Genomic DNA, 22,318 nt, shown 5'->3' with positions numbered 1-22,318 from the left:
CTTCCCTTCCCTTCCCTTCCCTGGCGTGGCTTATTGTTTTGGAATAGATTCACCCATAGGGGAGCAAGCACTGGCTCTGCTTTGGCATTTCTTCCCCAAGGTAGTACCACTGGTGGCAGTGTTGTTTTTGCTAAATGTTGGCTGTTGACCACAATGAAAAGACCCACAGATGGGTAGCCTTGACATCACTCTTCACAAAACAAGCAGAAAAGTCTATGAGGCTCTTCAATTTTGCAACAGCAAGCAGTGGTTTTAATGGATATCAAATGTTTGAAATGACCCTGAAAAAAGCTTGTTTCCTGTTCCCAAATATTAACTGAAAAATAAGACTACTCTGTCACTTCAGCAAGATCCTTTGTCCTTTCTGGAGTCAGCGTGTGTAGAGTCATACAAAGACAGATGTTAAAAAAAAAAATAGTAGATTTGACAGACTTACACAGCAATTTGAAATTTGTAGAACAGATTTTAATGGTATAAGGAGATCTGCATTCATTAGAAACAGGAAAGATAACAGGAATGAAAGTAAACAAGATTTAGGACAGGTCTGAGATTTAGGACAAATTATTTAAATCTAACCAACATATAAATAAATGCTTAATACCAAAGGAAGTGCTTTGAAACTTAAATTAGCAGCAGCTTGAGAAGCGGAAACCTTCATGGATAAATATAGCATGGGTATATTGTATCCCTGAAACTAGTCTTGAAAACATCAAGGCAGTAAGGAATAGGGAGGCGGCCGTTCACAATCTGACACGTATTCTCTCCTCCAGTAAAAGTGTTTCGAAAGGGATTTGCAAGGCAGGAATTCTGAACAGATTTGCTGTCGCTTAGCAAAACATGCTGCAAGTAGAACAACATTTGGAGCAGACCTATTATCTGACCTAGGTCACCTCCTGATTAAACATATATAGATTGGAAGATTAGTCATTAAACCAAGTAGAAATACAAGCCAAGCTACAGCTTACATGGAGAAACTATATCCAATTAGCTTTGCAAGTGAGCTAAAAGCAGGAATTAAGAGGAAGGTGGTTCCAGGACACTCCTGCCGGCACATCCGGTTCAGGCTGCCTGAACACATGCTCCCTCCATCGCATGGGTGATTTATATTTCCACATTCTGCGCCACAGGGAGAGCATTTCAAAGATTATTAAATCATAACAATAATCAGGAAAGATGAAAAAGGAAGGAATACGTTAAAAAAATTGAGGCAGGTAACAAAAAAGTTGCCCTGCCACATTATCTTAAAACCAAGAGCTACAGTCACACAAATATGCATCATCATGCCCCCAGGTGATTCAGGGAGCGGGAGGAGTTCTCACTCCAAGCTGGTGCCTCAGTTCAAAGTCAGTCCCCAGAAACTGGCCAGGAACCAGGACATAACTGAGCACTTCCACATGACCCACGGACATACCTCAGCTAGCTTAACCTTAAAACCATGTCTGGCAGAAGGGAAACTCTTCATACCATCCTGGTGAGGGAAGGGGTATTCTGCAACATAACACAGCTCACCCAAGAAGAACAGGTAAGTTCTTCAGTGATTGAGAGACAGTGTAGGAATGAAGGCACCTGGCTAAGCAGTTAACTGATCACTCATAATTATGAACCTGATGCACTCCACCTGTCAAAATGACAGTACAATCACTGCTATATCCCAACTAACCTCAGCCCTGCATAGGCCAATTTCATTCCTTCAGGGACTAAAATATCTCATGGTATCATATCATGTAAACTAAGAGATCCCACTCAAAAGCAGAAGCTTTTCCAAACATTCATGTAGCTATGCTGTGAGCTGCTGATTCCTTCACCTCCACGTGCATTTACATTGCTCTGCTCCGGTAGCTCTGGCATAGGTGACACCATCAACCTTGAAAGCGCTTTGTGCCTGCACTATTTCATTTATATTACTTCTCTTTTTGTTATTATAATAGTACAAGTTTCATAACTGAATTGATCTCTATGGATCATTTTATATGTTTACAATTTTTGGTTATTTGATTTCCTTTTTGGAGGCATAAATGGTAGAGGTCCTTTAAAGAAAAAAATGGACCCAAGTTGTAGATATCATGTTGAGATGCCCAACAAGAACTCTAGAACAATCCATGTTCATATCCAAAACAAACTCTTCCAGAAAGGGAAAAGCTGTAGGCATTGTGCAGTGCTAAGCAACTAACCCATGTTTAACGAAGTGTTTCTAATCAGCAAGAACATGAAGGTGACTGAGTAGAGAGCCCTGAATAAATTCAGTAATTGTAGGCACCAGATGTAAAACCAGGTTGTGGACCCAAGCGCTGAGTCCAAAAGCAATCAAATTCAAGTGACATTTTGTCACTGTCACAAGATGCAGATTGAATGAATCACAACTTCAAAAATTCAAATTTTTTGCTCTAATATTTTCAAAAGTCTCACTGAACTTGAAGGATCACTTTAACTCTCAATTTTATTCCGCAAGGCAAAATTCCACTATCACATTTTCCACCAAGAGTGGAAGACTCCTGTGAAGAACTACTTATTTCATCTGTCGTGCCACATTTTTCCCCACCATCTTCTTCTAACTTAACCTGTTGCATCTAACCAATCTCCCACCAGACTGTCCACCTAGTTAAATCCTTTTTAAAGCACCGACTTTGTAACTGATTCATGCTTTCACTTAAAGCGTTCTTCACACTGCCAGTTCTTACTGCCTCCATGAGTTAGAGTCAGCACAGGCAATTCTCTGCAACACAATTTCATTTTGGAAAGTGAAGTCATCATAATTACTTTTTCTAAACAATTTTTATCTCTTTTGCATGAGAAATTTCGAACAGTCTTACTTTTCATTCCCAAACAGATTTTTTTCCCCAAAATGATGATTTGACACAACAAAAATTATATTCTTTGATCGGGCATTCAAATATTAGGCACAAAAACATTAGCATTTCCCAAAATACTTTAGTGATACCACTGTAAAGCCATTATGCTTCAGACTGTAGCTCTACACTGTGAAGTATGTACTGGGAAGATTTGTTGGGATTTTTTTTTTATTCTTAGTAGCATTTTAAAGGTGTTTAGTTGACAGCAAATAACTCTCTGGACCTCCAGTCTTCCCTTTCAAAAAGACTACCTCAGTCATAGTTTTGATCGCTCTGTAAAAGTTTGAATGAAATGAAAAATGCAGACTAAAAGAGTGCCCCAAATCTGACTCCACTATTATTCTGAAGATGTACATGATGCAGAATCTATGAAAAGGCCATGGGGTGAAGGATATTTTCACTAAAACAAAGAACTAGGGCTATTATTACAGCCTCCAAATATACATTTATTTTCCAAAATATCAGTGCTGGCACCTGCAGCTAATGGGGAAAGAAGCATTGCTGGGTCTTTCATTAATATCTTTAACATGGACTTAGCATGAACCAGGGTCCCTCTTTGTTCCTCCTCTGGAGCAATCTTAAGAATGGAGAATGATATAACAAAAAAACAAAATTGTAGGGTGGAGCTCTTATTTGCATTTAGTTTTATATCCAATTCACTTCCTGCTAGTAAAACTGCAGTAACATTCTTTGTACAATTTAGCTGCAAGCTACTGTTTAACCAGCACAATAAGCCCAGCATTAACTTCTAGCCATCTCAGATCTGCGGAGTGCTGCATTCCTGCATTACGATGCCCTCTCCAGTACGTTCAGAATGCAGTACCATCCTGCATAAAATGCACAAAGAGAAAGGAAAAGGATATCCTCCTTCATGGACAGAAAAAAAAAAGTCTTTGCCATTTATCTGCCAGAACATTTAAACCTCGTTACTGTGATAAGAGACAGCTCGGCTCTCTCTCCCCCCCTCCTTCCCTAATAAAACTAAAGGCAGCAAGTAGAGTATTTTGATTATTAATTAAACAAAACCACTCCCAAATTGCTATGGTGCCACACAGCAGAGAGCCAACACCCAGGGCTGCTGCTGCTATTAGAGATTCCTGCTCGCCAGCTCTGCGAGTCGTCCTGGGCGAGACTCGCTCACCAAGGCAGAATTCAGTGAAACGAAGAAAATTGGAGAGCAGCATTTTCAGGCAACTGGCTAGAAGGTTTTACACAATTCAGCTTGTGCCATGGTGTATCTTCCAGTTCCAACCAAAGCATTTTATCAAGCAAGGTTTCTGTATAAAACAATTTGTAACGAGAGGTGAATTAATTTATTAGACCAGCTGATGCAGTCAGAAAAAGCAAGGGGTGTTCCGTTTGAGATTTACTTAATAAGGGCTGACCTGTAAAAATAGAGACATTTTCAGGGTCAAGTCCCCTAACAGACCATCGCAGTAGTATTCCTTGACAAAAATGACCTTTTGACAAGTGGTCAAGAATGGAGCTTGGCTTTAACCCAACAATTTTTAGAAACTGTGTTTAAGAGTTGCATAGAGAAGTCGGAAGCTTAAGCCTCTCTGCTTAAGGTAGACCGGATCCCTGAATGAACTCACAGAAGATTTGTTTGCTCACCAAAGAGGCAACACGAAAAAAACATAGCAACATGGTGTGCTCTTATGAGGGCAAAACTGTGGGTTTCCTGGAGGCGTCCTTCCTAATAGATTCGCCTTGCTAATAGGTTCACCTGATGGTGCTACAGAGCAAAAAGAGTCATTCTGCTTTACATGAGCACTAGTGACCAGAAAGAAAACCTTATGATCCTGCAGTAAAAATAATACTCCTGGAACATTTTTTCCTCAGTTTAAATTGTCTATAAACACAAAGCACCAGTTTCCTTTTCCCCACACCTTTGTGAATTTAACACTTCATCCCTTAAATTAACATCTTTAATCTTTTAACTTTAACATCTTTAAGTATCTTTAGTCTTCCAAGACACACGTCCGTTATCTGGAAAATACTTTTTAGACTCTTTTTTTTTTTTTTTTTTTCCTTCATTTCCCAAATCAGAAGGGTTTAAAAAGCCTGTGAGTAATTCTGACCCAAGCTCTGCTGACCAAATGCATATGTGGCAAATGGTCCCATTGACTTCACTGGAGCACCTCGCGATGTATGGCAGTACGAGGCGTTTGCACAGCACAGGCTCTAGCAGTCCAAGCTCATACAGGCAAATTCAAACAATACGGCAGCTCCCAGAAATTCTTAGAGCCTGCAACTGAAATAGTTAAAAGGTAGAGCTACTTGCATCAGGAGTTTATGTTCCTACATTTCCTGTACTTAACAGGAGAAACGGGGTGGTTTTATTTCAAAACCAATCTGACTGCCTCAGAGAGACAGTTGGAAAGTTCCGATTATTTTGGTGCACTCATGCTCAAGTTTCATTGACATAGCAGTGTCAATCACCAAAAGGATGGTATCCTGGTTCAAGATGCAGCTTGCTACTGCTTACATCAATTCTTAGGCTTTTTTGATGACTCCACTTTAATTACCCAGGTACAAGAATGTTATTTATTTTTGGGCTGATCCAAGCCGGTAAGAACAGAAAGTGGGATTGGTTCTGCGTGACACCTACATGAGAGACAAAGTCAAGCAAACTTGATGCCGATATATTGCACGCATCAACCAGGAAGTCTGCAAGGAAATACATGTGCAACAATCTCATTGGTCAATAGAAAGAAAAAAAACTGGAGTATAATGAACACCTTCAATAAAACAGCAATGAAGGCATCCTTAGTTGGACCCACTGTCTGATAGCCTGTCATTTTCTTCTAAAAAAGAAGAAAGATTTTATAGCAGAGCATGCCAGACATCATGACTTCTAACTGTAGAGCACAGATTCACACATACACAAGCACGACTTTTGCAACATCCAAGCGTCCATATCAAGCTCATCTAAACCTTCGAGTCATTTTTAGCTTTTAGATGACATCTCTGCCTATTCTTTTCAGGATTTTAAAATAGAAAGTATAGGGAGCTAGAACAGATGATGGAACCTTCCAGCTGTTTGCAGGTTATTTGATCATCATGAGCCAAGTGAAAGTAACATGTATCATATAAACCTTTAATGAAAATAACGGTAATACTTACGGGCTCCCATGCCTACAGTCTGTTGGCATGTGGCACCCACATAGTTGCACATTACTGAAGAGTATAGCGTAGATTATTTGCTTCTCTCCAGGTAACTGAAGTCAGCTAATTGACTGCTATTCATTACCTTCAGTTTGTTTAGTTCTTTAGTAAGATGTTTGACTTATAGTCAGTGGACGGAACAGCACTGTGTGTTGAATTAACAACTTGCATCTCAGCCCTACTAGCCAGTACATCAAAGCAGCAGCCACCAGAGCTTCACACTAACCAAGCAAAGACACGCATAGATGGACATTTACCCCATTCATCCTGTGTTGCTGATTTATATCCCCCCCACCCATGCCAGAAAGCAAGTGGGTGCTACCCATTGGCCCCAGGTTATTTCTGCCCAGCAACACCTGCAGAATGCAGCAGGCTGCTGGTCACAGGCAGCTCTCTGCCAGCCGCCTGTTTGCTCTGCAGCTCCAGCAGCTGCGTGGTATGCAATAGAAGTACAGGAACTGTAAGCCCCAGCCTACTGCAATGACCCAGTGCATTCAGCTCTGAAAACTTGGTTAATCAAAGTAGGATAGCAATGGGTCTCGCAACAGGAAACAAGAAATGACACCTTATATCATCTTTTCTTTTCAGACATGATAAAAGCATCAGTGGCTTCTAACAGACCATTGACATTGCAACTCTAGTATGTGCAATTTTACATATACACGACTCCTCACAAAGTTTTAAGTGCTCTGCTTTCAAATCACGCTCCCATCTCCATCTTTCCCACCCAATTTTATTGGCCTGTAGAGATTAGACCACCTGACTTGATTATGTGGGAATTCCCTGCCTCCAAGGGAATCTCCAAGTGATACAGCTACATACAGGGAACAACCGGATGCAAAAAAGACCACATTGCCTAAGTCCACTTCTATTTCAGCTGTTAGCTGCTGGAATGACCTTACGGGGAGGGAGGGGAAATGAGAGCTGGCTGCTCCGTCCCAACTTCTGAGTCTTTATGCTAAGCATAGCTTAAACATATCTCAGCCCTTGGACCACTATAAACTAAGTATTTCACAAGATTTGGGATAGTGTTGCTAATGCCAGCTACAAAAAAAAAAAAAAATAAAAATGTAGTTTTAAAGGAGCATTGTGCATTTGAATGCCAAGATAGAGACACGTTATCGTCACGCCACCGGCTGGAACCGGGCCAGGAGGAGAGCAGGAACACCCATCCTTCTATCAGCTCTCTGTGGCTGATACTGCTTACTTAGTGTCACCACCTGTGGGAGTGTGCTCACCATTTCCAGGCCATAACGTTTGAACAAGACTTTAAGTACACGTTGCCTTAAGTCACTTTCATTGGCTTAAATAGCCAGCTAACTATTCTGATAGGGATATTACAACCGTATTTGTACAGTGTATGACCCACATGGTGGTGAAACATGAGCACCTCATGGGTAAAAGTTAATAACCATTCATTACAGTTCCAGCAATAATATCCTAACCGGTAACCACAATATGGCGTCTTTCCATTAATTTAGCTTTTATGTGGCAACAGATCAGCTGTAGCTGAGAGTGGAGCATGTCTGTGTTCAATTATAAGTTCACCTTTGCATTATTTAACCTTTCTTTTTTTATATGCTACATACGCAGAACCACAAAATAATAGAATTGTTGGATTTGGAAAGCATCTCTGGAGATTGTCTGGTCCAAGATCCCTATGCAAATTGGGGTGACCTATAACAGGTTGCTCAGGGGCATATCCAGTTGGGTTTTGAATATGTCCAAGGACGAAGATTCGACAACTTTTCTGGGCAGCCTGTTCCAGTCTTCAATCACACCCACATGACAAAAAAAAAAAAAAAGTTTTATCATACATTTGCATGGAATTTCCTGAATTTCAATTTGGGCCCATTGCCTCCTGTCCTGTCACTTGATGTCAGAGAAGAATTTGACTTTGTCTTCTTTACTTCCCCCACATCAGGTATTTATACACATTGATGAGATCCCCCTGAGCCATCTCTTCTTGAGCCTGAACAGTCCCAGCTCTCTCAGCCTCTCCTTGAATGACAGATGCTCCATCCCTTCACCATCTTTAAAGCCCTTTGCCAGACTTTCTCCAATATGTCTATATCTCTCCTGTACTGGGGAACCCAGAACCGGACCCAGCATTCTGGATGTAGCCTCACTTCCTTTGACCTGCTGGCAATGCTTTGCCTAATACAGCCCTAGTGGCCATGGGTCACCTTTGCCACAATGGCATGCTACTGGCTTATGTCCAACTAGCTGTCCATAGGAACACCAGGTCATTTTCTGCAAAGCTTCTTTCCAGCTTGTTGAACCCCAGCACGTATTGGTGCCTTTACAGGTGCAGAATTTTTCATCGCCCTTTGTGGAAGTGCATAACGTTCCTGTCGGCTCATTTCTCCAACCTGTCAAGGTCCCCCTGTGTGGTGTCACAACCATCTGGTCTGTCAACCAGTCCTCCCAGCTTTGTATCACCTGCAGACTTGTTGAGGGTGCACTCTTTCCATCCATTAATGAAGATGTTAAATAATATTGGTCCCTGTATTGACCCCTGGGGTACACCACTAGTGACTGGCCTCCAGCTTGCGTGTCACCAACCACAACCCTTTGAGCCTGGCAGTTCAGCCAGTCTCCAGTCCCCCTCACTCTCCTCTTACTTAGTTCGTGCTTTATCAGTTTTTCTGTTGGGATGTTATGGGAGATGTATCTTCTGTCTTTCAAGGTTACTGCACTGTGATACGTTCCCCCACTAAGAAAACAGCTCAGTTCCTTCATGATAGACTCTTTAGCAAGAAACATAGCGTACTGTATAGGTAAGTTGTGCTAAGAGTCTATTAGCAATAAAACGTTATTCTTCAAAGAAACAGAGGGAAAGACCCTCATCCCTGTCAGATGGGCTATTTTGGCAGTAAGCGGGGTTTAGGCAGGAGGAACGTTGAAAATTCAGCAAAACTTTATATTTACACAATCAGGGAATGCAAAAAGAGGAAGAATTCTGTCCTGGGACTATTTCAGGATTTGTAGCTCTACAGAGATTTTTAAAGGTGACCTTGGTTAAGAGGTTTTAAAGGTATATGTCCCTGAACTTTCTCTTATATTGGTAAATAAGAAATTATTTTAGGAGCCAGAATATCAGTGCAGTATAGAATATAGGCAACCTAAAAGTAAAAAACTAAGGAAAATGTGAAGTTCGAGGTATTCTACAATAGAATGACTTTATTCAATGGGAAGAAAAACCAGTGGTCTATAATACATCGTTAAGATACTGTGTAAGAAAAGGAACTAGATTATGTCAACATTTGCAGACAAGAATTGTTGTGAGAAGCCTTCAGATGCACATTCAGTGATCTGCGTTAGGAACTAACTCATAGCATGAACCAGCTGGAACAGGCTCCTGTGTTACTGCAAAGTACGTGTTATAAACCGTTAAACAGTTGAAGGTCAGGGACAGGATGAAGGTACTATTTCCAACCCCATCCTCCTGCATGATCACTGAAGAATGACATTAAGATTCCAACTTTGTTGAACCAGCTCTTGGAAACCTGACAGCAGAGTTGCCTCTCCACCTCTCTGGGTAACTTGTGCAAGTGCTACACTATCCTTCTCATGAAGATGGTTTTCTAGATGTCCACTATGAAACTCCCAAGCCACAGCTGATGGAATAGTTTGGATCCTTCATCTTTGTAGCACCCGTTCAAGTAGTTGCAGGCTGCTATTAGATAGTTGGTAAGAAGGTGAAAACAGAGGAGTTTATCACTGATCTAAATCTGGAGAGCCAGTTTTACGATTTTGTGGCTGAGGCCTAGAAAAAACAGATTACATTCAGGATCCAGGAAATCCAACTCAGAAAATGAGACTCCTAAATACCAGATTTAACCTTGACAAGGCAACTGGAATTGTCCAAGCAAAGACCCTCATCCAGTTCAGACTGAAGTAAAGGGAGAAAAAAACGTAGTGTGATGTGAACGTGGCGGGGACATGGTGGAATATCTAAGATGTGACAACTGTGAGGGCTGCTGCAGAAAGACAGCTGAACCTCGAAGCTGCAGTGCCTTAAAACTGCACAGCCTGTGTGATTGACTGGAACTGCACATCCTGTGACAAATACACAAGCCAAGGCGATGTCGAGAGTTTCAGAGAATGTTGAGGGTCCTGTGGAGCACATCGTACCAGCCAGAAGGTGACAATACCACTACAGTCTGCACAGCTTGGAGAAAAAGACCAATACTACCAGTAACAGAGGCAAACAAATAAACTTCATTGCAGAAGTGATGCTGATTAGGATATTGGCCCAAAAGCAAAAGCAATGTTTAATAATGTGAGATGAGCGCACAAGCAGCAGTGGGGCAAATAAAGCAGTTGTGTCAGTGGGTTCAGCTGGAATTTCACTGAGCAGCTGTATTTACTGCTCATTGATTAAAAAACAAAACAAAACAAAACAAAAAAACAACCCACAAACAAAAAAAAAAAACAGCAACAAAACCCAACCAGGATGGAAGCCTTTATTTTTTTAAACCTTCACCTAAGTTAGTAAGAATAAAGAGAATCCCATCCCTTACTACTTAGCGACCAGTTCTGGGAGTCAGAGCTGACATCGTGTCACTGATACTCACTGGAAGCCAAAGTCTTCTGATCTTTGAGGTAAAGCATTAGGAAAACTGCGAGCGTCTGTGCTACAGATAACCAGACATAAATTCAAAATAAGAAGAGTGAATACAAGGAGGCACACAGAGGGATCACAGTAAGGTGGCAGCTGCACTGAATTACAGATGTTGTGGCTTTGACACTTGCCCATAATAGAGCCTATGATCCAAGGACCAGGGGAGGCAGGTTTTATAAACAAGTTAGATTAACAGAAAGGGGTTAATTAAAAACTCTCCATGTGACACTAAGTACAAAACTAAGCTGTCCAAAACATAGAGGTCTTCCCATCATCCTCATATACTACAATTTGGTAAAAATAGGAAATTGTTGGCTCACAGATTTTGAGCAACACTAAAAATTGAATATCAGTTGCTTAGACAGGGGAGGAGGAGTCATTGGCTTTAATCTTGGAGTACAGCAAATTGTCTGGTTTTAAACACAGCTGGTTATTTCAATTAACTAAAATGCTTTTACTTAAGTACAAGAAGTTCAGGCATGAAGCCTTGCCAACTCGGGCCGTTGAGAAGACTAGATAAACAGTCTTCTCCACTGGCTGCGGGACACCCCCGGCTTCCCAATCCCTCTCATCAAAGAATCCCTCTTTACTCCTTCACTGCCTCCCTATGGGACCCAACAAAACATCTCAAAGTTAAATCTAAATGTTGTCAGGATCAGGCTTTCTCTTACCAAATAGTAGCTGAGCAACTAAGTCCTACAAAAGCTGAAAACCTTGGGACTCCTTAGCGTAACCGATCATGATAGTTTCCTTACTGGTGTTGAAAAGAACATTAAACAATACAGGAGGAAATGTATTTACTATGGGTGTTCAAATGACTTACTGATTTTAAAACACATCATTCAGCAATGCCTTCCAGACATCCCAGTAATTCACAGCTCAAAACGGAGTATAATATAACGGGTTACATGACAAATCCCCACCTTTAACTGAAGGATGCTCCATGCTTGCATTCCAGCTTGCCAACTTATATCAAGTGGTGGTGATTTGTATTATAAACGTGCACATGGGAGTGGGAAAGAATGTCTTCAGAGATATCAAAATCCTGATGGATTGGTCTTTTGTTTTGAAAGCATTGATGGAAGGGTCGGAATGTCTTATTTTAAATCCCAACCATCTCTCCTGCTATCCAATTTGAAAAATATTACCAATAAACTGTAGGTACTGCAAGTTCCTTGGGTAATTCATTCAACCAAAAAGAGGAAAGTGTTAGGCTGACATATTTGGGGAAATCATCAGATTCTTAGCAGATATTTACCTGAACTCCAGTTACCAGCTTGAAGTGTTCAGCAGCAGAAATCGGCTGAACTTTTGACTTTCCAGCCCTGTATTGAAATGTGGCTTTGTACTGAATATTAAGTAGACAGGAGAATACTTGAACCATGGTCTTCTAACTCTCAGGAGAATGTCTGGACCACTTATAAGATACCACGTGCTTCCTAGTCTCTCTGTTAGCAGTACTCTCCATTTGCAAGTATTAGCAAAGGTTTCCTGAGCCAATATGAGAAAAATTGCTTTCTTGCCTAACAGACCAAAAACTAAGCCACAGAAGTGGGGTATCTGGGGTCTGGTACCTGCTCTAGCATAAATGACATTATAAAAAACAAAACGGTCTTGACTTGAGTGAGTGGGAACATCAATCACCATGCCATGTCCCAATCCAGAGAGCACCTACCTATAACCTTCAAGGTAAAAGTATTTGAATTATTCCAGGGGCAAAGGGAAATAGAATGGGACCTGCATATGCCATGAGTGCCAGAAGTGTCTCGGCTCCTAAATTTGGGGGTGAAAGGCTTCTACTAAAGATCTAAAGACTAACCAGAACTTTGTAGCAAAAGAGGAAAAATCTTCTGGGATAGTCCTATTTTGTTCCAAGCATTCCCGGGGCAAGTCCTGCAGGATTTAGTCACTGGGGCAGAGAAAGCAGCCCCTGATAAGTGACCAGAAGGTAACTCAGCGGCCGGGTACAGTCTCAGGGCCAAAGCGGGGAGCTACGGCAAAGGCCGAGCTCTCCTCTCTCTTCATTAACAAGGCACAAGGATGATTTAGAGACAGATCCAACTAACTGCATTGAGATCACTGGCTTTGAGCTGACAGGAGAGTCCCTGTGAGTAGCTGTATTGCAATTATGGAGTTGTTTATGGAGCAGCACAAAGCTGTGTGGAAACAGGTTAAGGTAAGGCTTTAAAAGTACCAAATGTTATTAGGTGTGACCTGAGAAGACAGTCAACAGGACTGTATTGAATTACAGCTATGAATCGCCTGAGCTGAGACCAAGATTTTAAAAACAGGTACCTAATTTTTGACTCGTACGTCTGCACTGAAGTGGATTAAGGATGTAACCTCATTGCCCAAAGTAAGTGCTCACATGTCCAAATTCAGATCCCCAAAACATGTTTTGGTATATGCTTTAGAAGAAAAACTGAGTGGATGTGATTTGAAGCTAACAAAATGCATCTCTGAATCGTCAAGGACAAGCGCTAGAGGAGAAGCAGGGATTGATATGCAATCTCTTTCTCTCATTTCATTTCTTTATCAGGCTATAGATGACATGAAACGTGCAGAAAGGGGAGGTTTGGTTTCACCTTTCTAATAAGCCAAACATCGAAGCAAAGCACGGTACTACTGTACACATATAAGGAAGAGCAATTTTTTTTTTTTTTTGCTTGAGTTCACCATCTTGCTTCTGCACCTCAATTTCCTAATTACTATTTATAAAGGATTAAAGGAAAAAAAAAAAAAAAAACACACCAACAACCTTGACCCAAAGCACTACGTTCTTTTAAGAATATTCATAAAAAATGGGTGCCGCTAGCAGCCATCAGAGAGCACTGCGAACTTCAAACAGGAAAATCCGTATCTGATGGATTTCACCTACCCAGCCGAGTAATGTTAAGTGTTCACTGCCCGTGAACGTGTGATTTTAATCTCACTGAAATATATGAGGCATGCACCAAGGAGAACATACTGTAGTTTCAACATATATCGCTGAGGACAGAATCGCACTGACCTCTGAGGAAGAACCACCTGCGGTCAGTGCAGCACCAGGGATGGCCTTCCAGCCGCCTCAAAAGGTCTCGTACTCCTAAGAGTTGTACTGTATTATACACGTATCTCAAACCTAAAATGGTTGATTTTCATGCCGTAGTTAAAAATAAATCTCTACACAAGTAATAAAACATGGAATTTGAAATAAAATTTTATTTAGACCTCCGCTTATGAACGCAGTTTGTCGTTAGAGCTTCCAAATACATTTTTGTGGAGATCTTCGCAAACTTTCTTTTAGGCTTTATTACAGTGTTCCTGTGTGGTATTATACGTGCATGTGTACAAACATAACTGTATAATGTGCATAGTTAGTTATCTAATTAACATCTGAAGTTCTGAGTCATCAATTTAGCTTTTTCAGGGGACTAAAAGAACAGCAGCCCATGTTGATTTTCCAGCCAATCAAAAAAAGACAAATCACTCTTCAGGCAAATCAGGAGTCTTGACTTAAGCTTACCTGGACTTGGATCTTTGCCAACATTTTAAAATCACCTTTCAAAAAGCGTCCCAAAAGTCTATAGAAACATCTCTGGGCTTTAGGCGCAGTGTCTGACAGGAAACTGTAATGTCACTTAACTACAAACTTAACCCTGGATGTTTTGGTGGGGAAAAAACTGGAAAGTTTAGCTCTTGGGAAGTAGTATTCAAATTCAAAGCTCGTGGGTGGAGTTGGAGTGTGCGAAGGTGCATAAATAGGCAGTAGGAAGGGCAGCTTTCACACTCTTAACTGGGAACACCTTCGCACCCTGACAGGCGTCTGGGAGAGTAAACAAGGTAAGGCACGGCTGGGCACGGCTGGGCACGGCTGGGCACGCTTACTGCTTGAGAAGGTACCTGGGGGAGCTGTGAGCCCGGCTTACCTGGGGCTGGGGCAGCCGACGGACGGAAAGAAAAGACCGCAGCGACACAGGCACGGTTCAGCACAGCTTGCTCTGAAGGAAAAAAAAAAAAAAAAAATGCATAGAGAAATGTTGGTTGTGCAGGTTAAAAGAGCCTGGAGCGGGTGGGTTTTTTGGAGGGTGAAGAACTTAGCAAAGTGCACACAGACTTTCAGAGGTGAAGTTTTTAAAGAGCAGGTTTACCGTGCTTCTGTCATTGTTTTCTGCATTCTGCATCAGCAACAGCATAAAATTTGCATGGTCTTTGATTTCCTGGTTGTCCCATACCTTTTTTCTTTTTTTTTTTTTAGAAAAGCATTACTTCTGCTGTATAACTCTAGCCAAAACAACTCTTGAGGCAACCCTGAAAATCCAGTGGGTCTAATTTAACTTTATGCAACTTTCTTCCTTGCCAAAGAAACTTTTCTCAGAGCAGAAAGGCTGCAAAAGTCATTTTTCATGCCCTTGAAACAGTGACTTGTGGGATGTTTGAGGTCTATTGGACACCCCAGTAGGAAAGAGCACTGTACCACTGAGGGAAACTCAGCTAATGCCTCCTCCTGCAGGTCCTACCCAGAAAAATGCTTCTGTTTCCCAAACAGACTTTCGTTTTCGTTGTTTGAATTTTAAAAACTGTCAGCCTGTTGCAATTTTTGCATGAATCTTTTGAATTTTCTGTATTGCTTTTGGAGTATCTTAAGTCCTCCTACTTTACCCATTACACTGGTGTTCTACTTTCTAGAAGGAAATTTAATGAGAAAACATAGGCTCGTGCTGCTAAATTGTTTTCCCCCTTCAAAGAAGCATCCCAGCTGAAACGCTGAGTAGGTTTCCATCAGACATGTCTTATTTCCATCCCCATGCCCCAGAGTCAAGCTCAGGAAAAGCCCTCTGCTTTCCATTGCTTAAACTGGCAAACTGCATCTCAGTTCTCACTGTTCCGCACAGCAACTCCTCCCCACTCTTTTTATTATAGATGTTACTGCTTTTTTTTTTTTTTGTTCTGTAAGGATTAAATGACACTTTTAAGGGGGAAGACAGGATCAGAAGTTTCAACAACGGCATTAAGCTGTGCCTATGCCAACGGCTCACAGTAAAGCCTAGCTTAACATTCCAGCTTCTCATTTGAGTTGCTCTCGCTGCAAAATGAAGGAAAAGCCGAGACAAGTTAATTTTTCAGCACCTGCTGCTGGGTTACTATAACACTGGGAGATCAGGGTAGAACCATGAACTTATTAGGACTTGCAAGTACTTTTGGAACTCCCCAAACTCAGCAAATTCAATACATGTAAAAAGAAGAGACAGAAACTAACAGTGCATCTTAAAAGGACCACAGCCCAACGGCACGAACAGGGCAGCGGAAAGCAGCCGGGTCTTTTGTGGCAATTTGCTAAGCAAACCTCACGCTTCCATGAGGTTCCCCCAAGCCCAGCCCCTGCCTGCAGCGGCCCCTCTCAGCCCCGACTCACCCTGCTGCATACTTGTGACTTGACCTGCTGCTCTGCCCCCTCCTTATCTGCTGTGTGCCTCAAAGCGAGCAGCAGCCCAGGAGGCACGACAGCAGGAAATTTCTCTCCTCTCTTCCAGGAGCAGCCATGGAGAAGAGTTACATGTCCATGTTACTGCTGCTCGTTGCCATCTCCTGTGCTCTGGCAAAGGATGTGGGCAAGAAGGAGACAAAGGAGACTCCTGCTAAACCAAAACTGCCTCAGACACTCTCCAGAGGTAAAATAAATGAATAAATAAATAAATAAATAAATAAACGCCACATTTAAAAAAAGTGTAATCTGCCAAAGTTTTGACTCCTGTACTAACAAATTAATTTTCTTGCAACTCATTCTGCAAATACACTTTCTAGCATTTCCTAGCACCCTCTCCCCCTCTACCCCTGATTTAAAGCCCTCTGGCAGCGCGGCTGTCTGAAACCTTTGCCGGTAGTCACGGGCAGGGGGCGGGACGCGAACCCGCGGCCGCCGGCCCCGCTTATAACGCGCCTCCCGTCTTTCCCCCGCAGGCTGGGGCGACCAGCTCATCTGGACGCAGACGTACGAGGAAGCCCTCTTCCGCGCCAAGCACAGGTACCGCGCCCCGCTCCGCGCCCTGCTCCGCGCCCCCTCGCACCTCCCCACCCGCTAACGGGGGCTCTTCTTTTCCAGCAACAAACCCCTGATGATTATCCACCACTTGGATGACTGCCCGCACAGCCAAGGTAAGACCTTTGCACAGAAAAAAAAAAAGGGGGGGGGAAGGAAAAAAGGAAAATAAGAAAAAAAAAAAAAAGAGGAAAGAAAGAAAGAAAAAAGGGAAAAAAAAAGAAAGGGAAAAGAGAGAAATGAAAGAAAAAAGGAAAAAGAGAAAAAAAAGAAAAAAGGAAAAAGAGAAAAGAAAGGGAAAAGAGAGAAATGAAAGGAAAAAGGGAAAAGAGAGAAATGAAAGGGAAAAGGAAAAAGAGAAAAGAAAAAAAGAAAGGGAAAGAAAGAAACGAAAGAAAAAAGGAAAAAGAGAAAAGAAAGGGAAAAGAGAGAAACGAAAGAAAAAAGGAAAAAGAGAAATGAAAGGGAAAAGGAAAAAGAGAAAAGAAAGGGAAAAGAGAGAAACGAAAGGGAAAAGGAAAAAGAGAAACGAAAGGGAAAAGGAAAAAGAGAAAAGAAAGGGAAAAGAGAGAAACGAAAGGGAAAAGGAAAAAGAGAAACGAAAGGGAAAAGGAAAAAGAGAAAAGAAAGGGAAAAGAGAGAAACGAAAGAAAAAAGGAAAAAGAGAAACGAAAGGGAAAAGGAAAAAGAGAAAAGAAAGGGAAAAGAGAGAAACGAAAGGGAAAAGGAAAAAGAGAAACGAAAGGGAAAAGGAAAAAGAGAAAAGAAAGGGAAAAGAGAAACGAGAGAAAAAAGGAAAAAGAGAAACGAAAGGGAAAAGGAAAAAGAGAAAAGAAAGGGAAAAGAGAGAAACGAAAGAAAAAAGGAAAAAGAGAAATGAAAGGGAAAAGGAAAAAGAGAAAAGAAAGGGAAAAGAGAGAAACGAAAGGGAAAAGGAAAAAGAGAAACGAAAGGGAAAAGGAAAAAGAGAAAAGAAAGGGAAAAGAGAGAAACGAAAGGGAAAAGGAAAAAGAGAAACGAAAGGGAAAAGGAAAAAGAGAAAAGAAAGGGAAAAGGAAAAAGAGAAAAGAAAGGGAAAAGAGAGAAACGAAAGGGAAAAGGAAAAAGAGAAAAGAAAGGGAAAAGGAAAAAGAGAAAAGAAAGGGAAAAGAGAGAAACGAAAGGGAAAAGGAAAAAGAGAAACGAAAGGGAAAAGGAAAAAGAGAAAAGAAAGGGAAAAGGAAAAAGAGAAAAGAAAGGGAAAAGAGAGAAACGAAAGAAAAAAGGAAAAAGAGAAAAGAAAGGGAAAAGGAAAAAGAGAAAAGAAAGGGAAAAGAGAGAAACGAAAGGGAAAAGGAAAAAGAGAAATGAAAGGGAAAAGGAAAAAGAGAAAAGAAAGGGAAAAGAGAGAAACGAAAGGGAAAAGGAAAAAGAGAAAAGAAAGGGAAAAGGAAAAAGAGAAAAGAAAGGGAAAAGAGAGAAACGAAAGGGAAAAGGAAAAAGAGAAATGAAAGGGAAAAGGAAAAAGAGAAAAGAAAGGGAAAAGAGAGAAACGAAAGGGAAAAGGAAAAAGAGAAATGAAAGGGAAAAGGAAAAAGAGAAAAGAAAGGGAAAAGAGAGAAACGAAAGGGAAAAGGAAAAAGAGAAATGAAAGGGAAAAGGAAAAAGAGAAAAGAAAGGGAAAAGAGAGAAACGAAAGGGAAAAGGAAAAAGAGAAATGAAAGGGAAAAGGAAAAAGAGAAACGAAAGAAAATAGGAAAGAAGAAAAATGAAAAAAAAAAAAGAAAATCAGCTGGTTTTTGGTTTCTGGTTAAAAAATAATGAGCTACTGTTCTGCTTGCTGAGTAAGCCTCAGTGAAATGCTAATTTGCACAAGCATGCGGAGTCTTCTCCAAGTTGCTGTCCCACGTAGGTGTTTTCGGATGTGCAGAAATAAAATAAAAATTGTAATTCAGTCTTACGTGGTACAGAATGGATAGAGAAAGGAGCGCAGGTCAGCAGGTGTTGACCCGTGACAAATCTGGGTTTGGTTCATGTCACAACCAGCCAAAACCAACAGCAAGACCAGGAGTAGTGAAAAACAGTTATTGATTGGAAAGGATGTATTCAGCTTTCAGCTTCACTGATGACTGAGACCGAATCCAGGCCGGGATTAAATCAAACCAGGCTGTAACTGAGCTCTTGTGGGATTTCTGGTAACTGGGACGGCTTTTTTCCCCAGTGTTTCTGTTCCCTTCTTCCTGCGAGCCGATCCACACTGCAAGTCCTTTGCCTCCGTCAGTAGCTCCAGTAACCCCAGTAGGATCTTCGTACGAGCATTAAAATCCTTTCAAACCTCTCAGGCTGAAGTCCTACACCTCCGTACTGTATTTTCTGCGCCTTGAGAACCGGAGCCAGAAACTACAATAGCGGAGTAGGAGGTTTAAAGGGTCAAATGCCCAAATTCAGGCTTGAGCAGCCAAACTTGAGAGCTGCACTGTCTGAAGGATGGACATTTTGTACTGTTCAACCGCAGAACATAAATGATTTTGTCATCTTCCAGTGGAGTGAACTTAAAAATCTTCATTTGCTGTAATTGTAAACTGGGAATCCTCATTTTGATTCTATCAGTTTGTTTTAATTTCTTTTTCAAGGACAATATATTTCAGGGGCCTATTTTTAACATTCTTGCCTGTCTGTTTCCACTCTAGCCCTCAAGAAGGTCTTTGCTGAACATAAGGATATACAGAAATTGGCTGAAAAATTCATTCTCCTGAATCTTGTGGTAAGTTTTCCAGTTCCACTTCATGAAGTGAAAGCAATAAAGTTCTATTTCTTAATTATGGCTTCTCTAGCTATAATTAGTCCGTTTAATAGCTCGGATTGGCCATTGCTGAAGCATAATAGATTTAGTAATAAGTCTCTTTCATCTGCAGCTATCATAAACTCAAAATATGAGGGAATTTAAAGTTTAATAATAACATGAACTGTTGTTATCAATTTGCAACTGCGGCTGTTAAAAGACCGCATCTCAGACAGTTAATCTCTCAAACCGCGACATGTATTATTTAAGCTCTATTTCATAACACAAAGTACAATGAAGAAAAGGAATATTTACGTAATATGCCCTCCCGCAATCTTGACTGGGAACCTTATCCGTTTTCTTCCAGTACGAAACCACAGACAAGAACCTTTCCCCTGATGGCCAGTATGTCCCTCGGATTTTGTTCATAGGTGAGTACCTCAAGCATCAAAGGTGATGTCAGAGGGAAGCCCCCGCTGCGCCGCGCATCTCAAATCCTCAGGCTCATCACAGGACTATGTTCCCTGACAAATACAAGATTTCTAGTTGGTTTTGTCGGATGAAATTTCAAAACAAACCCAGCTGGGTCCTTAGCTTCACAGGTCCAGCGTTCCTCCCTCGTGGATTCCATGAATGACGTAATTCCTCCCATCGTGTCATTGAAATGGTGCGACGCCCCAGCCACTGGGATGGGTAGGCACTGGCTCATCCTCCTGTCTCTAGAAATACCATAAACCCATCGGGTTTCTGTTTGGGACGCAGCCTCCGGCACCGCAGGAACAGCGGTGACCCCGCATGCTCCGGGGGCTGATTTTCAAGGCTCAGTCCCATCCTCCACTGACCCGCACAAACTCCCCCGAAGCGTTTGCGTTTTGGAGACTCCTTAGCGGCCATGCCTGCACCCAGGTATTCCCCCCTCCCACAACAGATACTGCACGCAGGCATCGCTGACACAAACCTTTACAAATCTAGGTCACGACGACCATTTTCAACAGAAAATATCATCTCTCCCTTTATTTTTTCTTTTTTTAATAACATCTGTAGCCTGAAAGCAGCCTCAGCTCGTAGGGTTAACTCAGGTGCGCCGCAGCGGCACAGGGTGTAAAGCTGACCAACGCTGATCAGAATTAAACCTATCCCCTTCTTAATAAACCCGCAAACACAACGCTTAAAATTGAAACGTGAGCGACTGTGTGGAAAAAGGATCTGTTGGCTGTTAGTGGAGGCAGACTTGTCTTGCAGAAGCATTCAGGAAGCGAGCAGAAGCGCGGAAAGGTTTCTTTCCTTCTGGTTGAAGGTTAGTCCTCTCCTCCGCAACTTCTCTCATCCTTTTTTTTTTTTTTCCAGATCCTTCCCTGACTGTGAGAGCAGATATTACTGGAAGATACTCAAACCGTCTCTATGCATATGAGCCCTCTGACATTTCTTTGTGTAAGTAGCGTGTTCTGAAATACTCTGTAAGCAGCAACGTTTCACACGACAAATAATACCACCGGGCATTACAGACCCTCACAAGCAGTGCTTGGGGAAAGGACCAACCGGGATTAAAATGAATCGGGATGCCAGACTAAAACTCAGTGAGGCGAAGAGACCGCTGGCAGAGCCCTGGAGCCTTAAGCATCCAACTGCCTGAAAAGAAAGCAGGCGTCAGTAGGAACTTGCATAATTCAGCAGGGTTCGGGGTGTGCAGCGGGGACAACTCTCGCACACAAGCCCTACCGGGCCAGGTCGGGAAACCTGCTGGGAGCCCCGCAGGGTTGGGAGCCACAGTCCTCCCTCACCGCTGCACGGCTCCCGGCCCATCCCGGCCACCGTCCCTGCGTTTGTGATAACAGACGGACCTTCTCACCAGTCAAAATTAAACCAATGCCACTCACAAAACGCTTGGAAGAGCACACTGCCTCAGAATGCGTATAGCAACGGGCACGCGAGCAAAAAGCTTTAATAATGACGTTTTCTCTACGGTATTTGTAGTCGTTGGCAGAGGAAGCTGCAACAAAAATAACATGTATGAATATTTCATTTCTAGTGTATTCAAATATGCAGAAAGCGCTGAAACTCCTGAAGACTGAACTGTAAGGGGAAGAAGGAAGCCCTTAAATACTATGGAGTCTGATCTTCCATCTCTTTTCCACTCATTGGAACTGGTGAAGAGACTATTTAGGGTGATATTTAGTGATGTATAGTGCTGGTTTATATACATAAACACTACGGTTTTACATTAGCACTTTTGTACTGGGCAGCATTTTAAAAAGCTGGAGGCTTTTAATTTAAGGCGTACAGAAGAATACTGTATGATCCAACTGTAAAAATGATTTTTTTAAAAAATAAATCCATTTCAAGTGTTTCCATACAAAACATTGCTGGGTTTTGTATTTTTTCCTTATTATCTGCTGTTATTAGAAAGAGTAAAATCACTGTGTTACTTGAGACCACAGCTTGCCATTTTACATCCGAGCACTTTGGAAGGCAAAGGGCTGTTGTGGGTCAGCCCCGGGCGGCAGCTCAGCCCCACGCAGCCACTCACTCCCTCCTCTCCAGTGGGATGGGGGAGACAACTGGAAGGGCAAAAATGAGAAAACTCGTGGGTTGAGATAAAGACAGTTTAATAGGTAAAACAAAACCTGCATGTGCAAGCAAAGCAAAACGTGGAATTCATTCACCGCTTCCTATGGGCAGGCGGTATTCGGCCATCTCCAGGAAAACAGGGCTCCAACGCATGTAACAGTTACTTGGGAAGACAAACGTCGTAACTCCAGACATCTCCCCCTTCCTCCTCCTCCCCCTAGCTTTCATGGCTGAACACAATGACATATGGTATGGGATATACCTTTGGTCAGTTGGGGTCAGCTGTCCCGGCTGTGTCCCCTCCCAGCCGCTTGTGCCCCTCCTCC

General features: G+C 42.0%; 1 protein-coding gene across 1 annotated transcript; it reads left to right on the top strand.

The window, feature by feature from the left end:
- Positions 1 to 16,165: 16,165 nt before the first annotated feature.
- Positions 16,166 to 21,503, top strand: AGR2 (anterior gradient 2, protein disulphide isomerase family member; the record flags this gene model as incomplete). The annotated part of the gene is made up of 7 exons (XM_082498947.1): positions 16,166 to 16,295; positions 16,585 to 16,648; positions 16,727 to 16,779; positions 19,333 to 19,406; positions 19,792 to 19,855; positions 20,772 to 20,855; positions 21,454 to 21,503. 7 exons carry the CDS (start codon positions 16,166 to 16,168, stop codon positions 21,501 to 21,503), a joined length of 519 nt encoding a protein of 172 aa, XP_082355073.1.
- Positions 21,504 to 22,318: the final 815 nt, after the last annotated feature.

The sequence above is a fragment of the Vanellus vanellus genome, assembly GCF_965231255.1.
Source record: "Vanellus vanellus genome assembly, chromosome: 2".
Taxonomy (NCBI): domain Eukaryota; kingdom Metazoa; phylum Chordata; class Aves; order Charadriiformes; family Charadriidae; genus Vanellus; species Vanellus vanellus.
The sequence above is the reverse complement of the archived record's forward strand: the minus strand, read 5'-3'. Positions and strand labels throughout refer to the sequence as shown.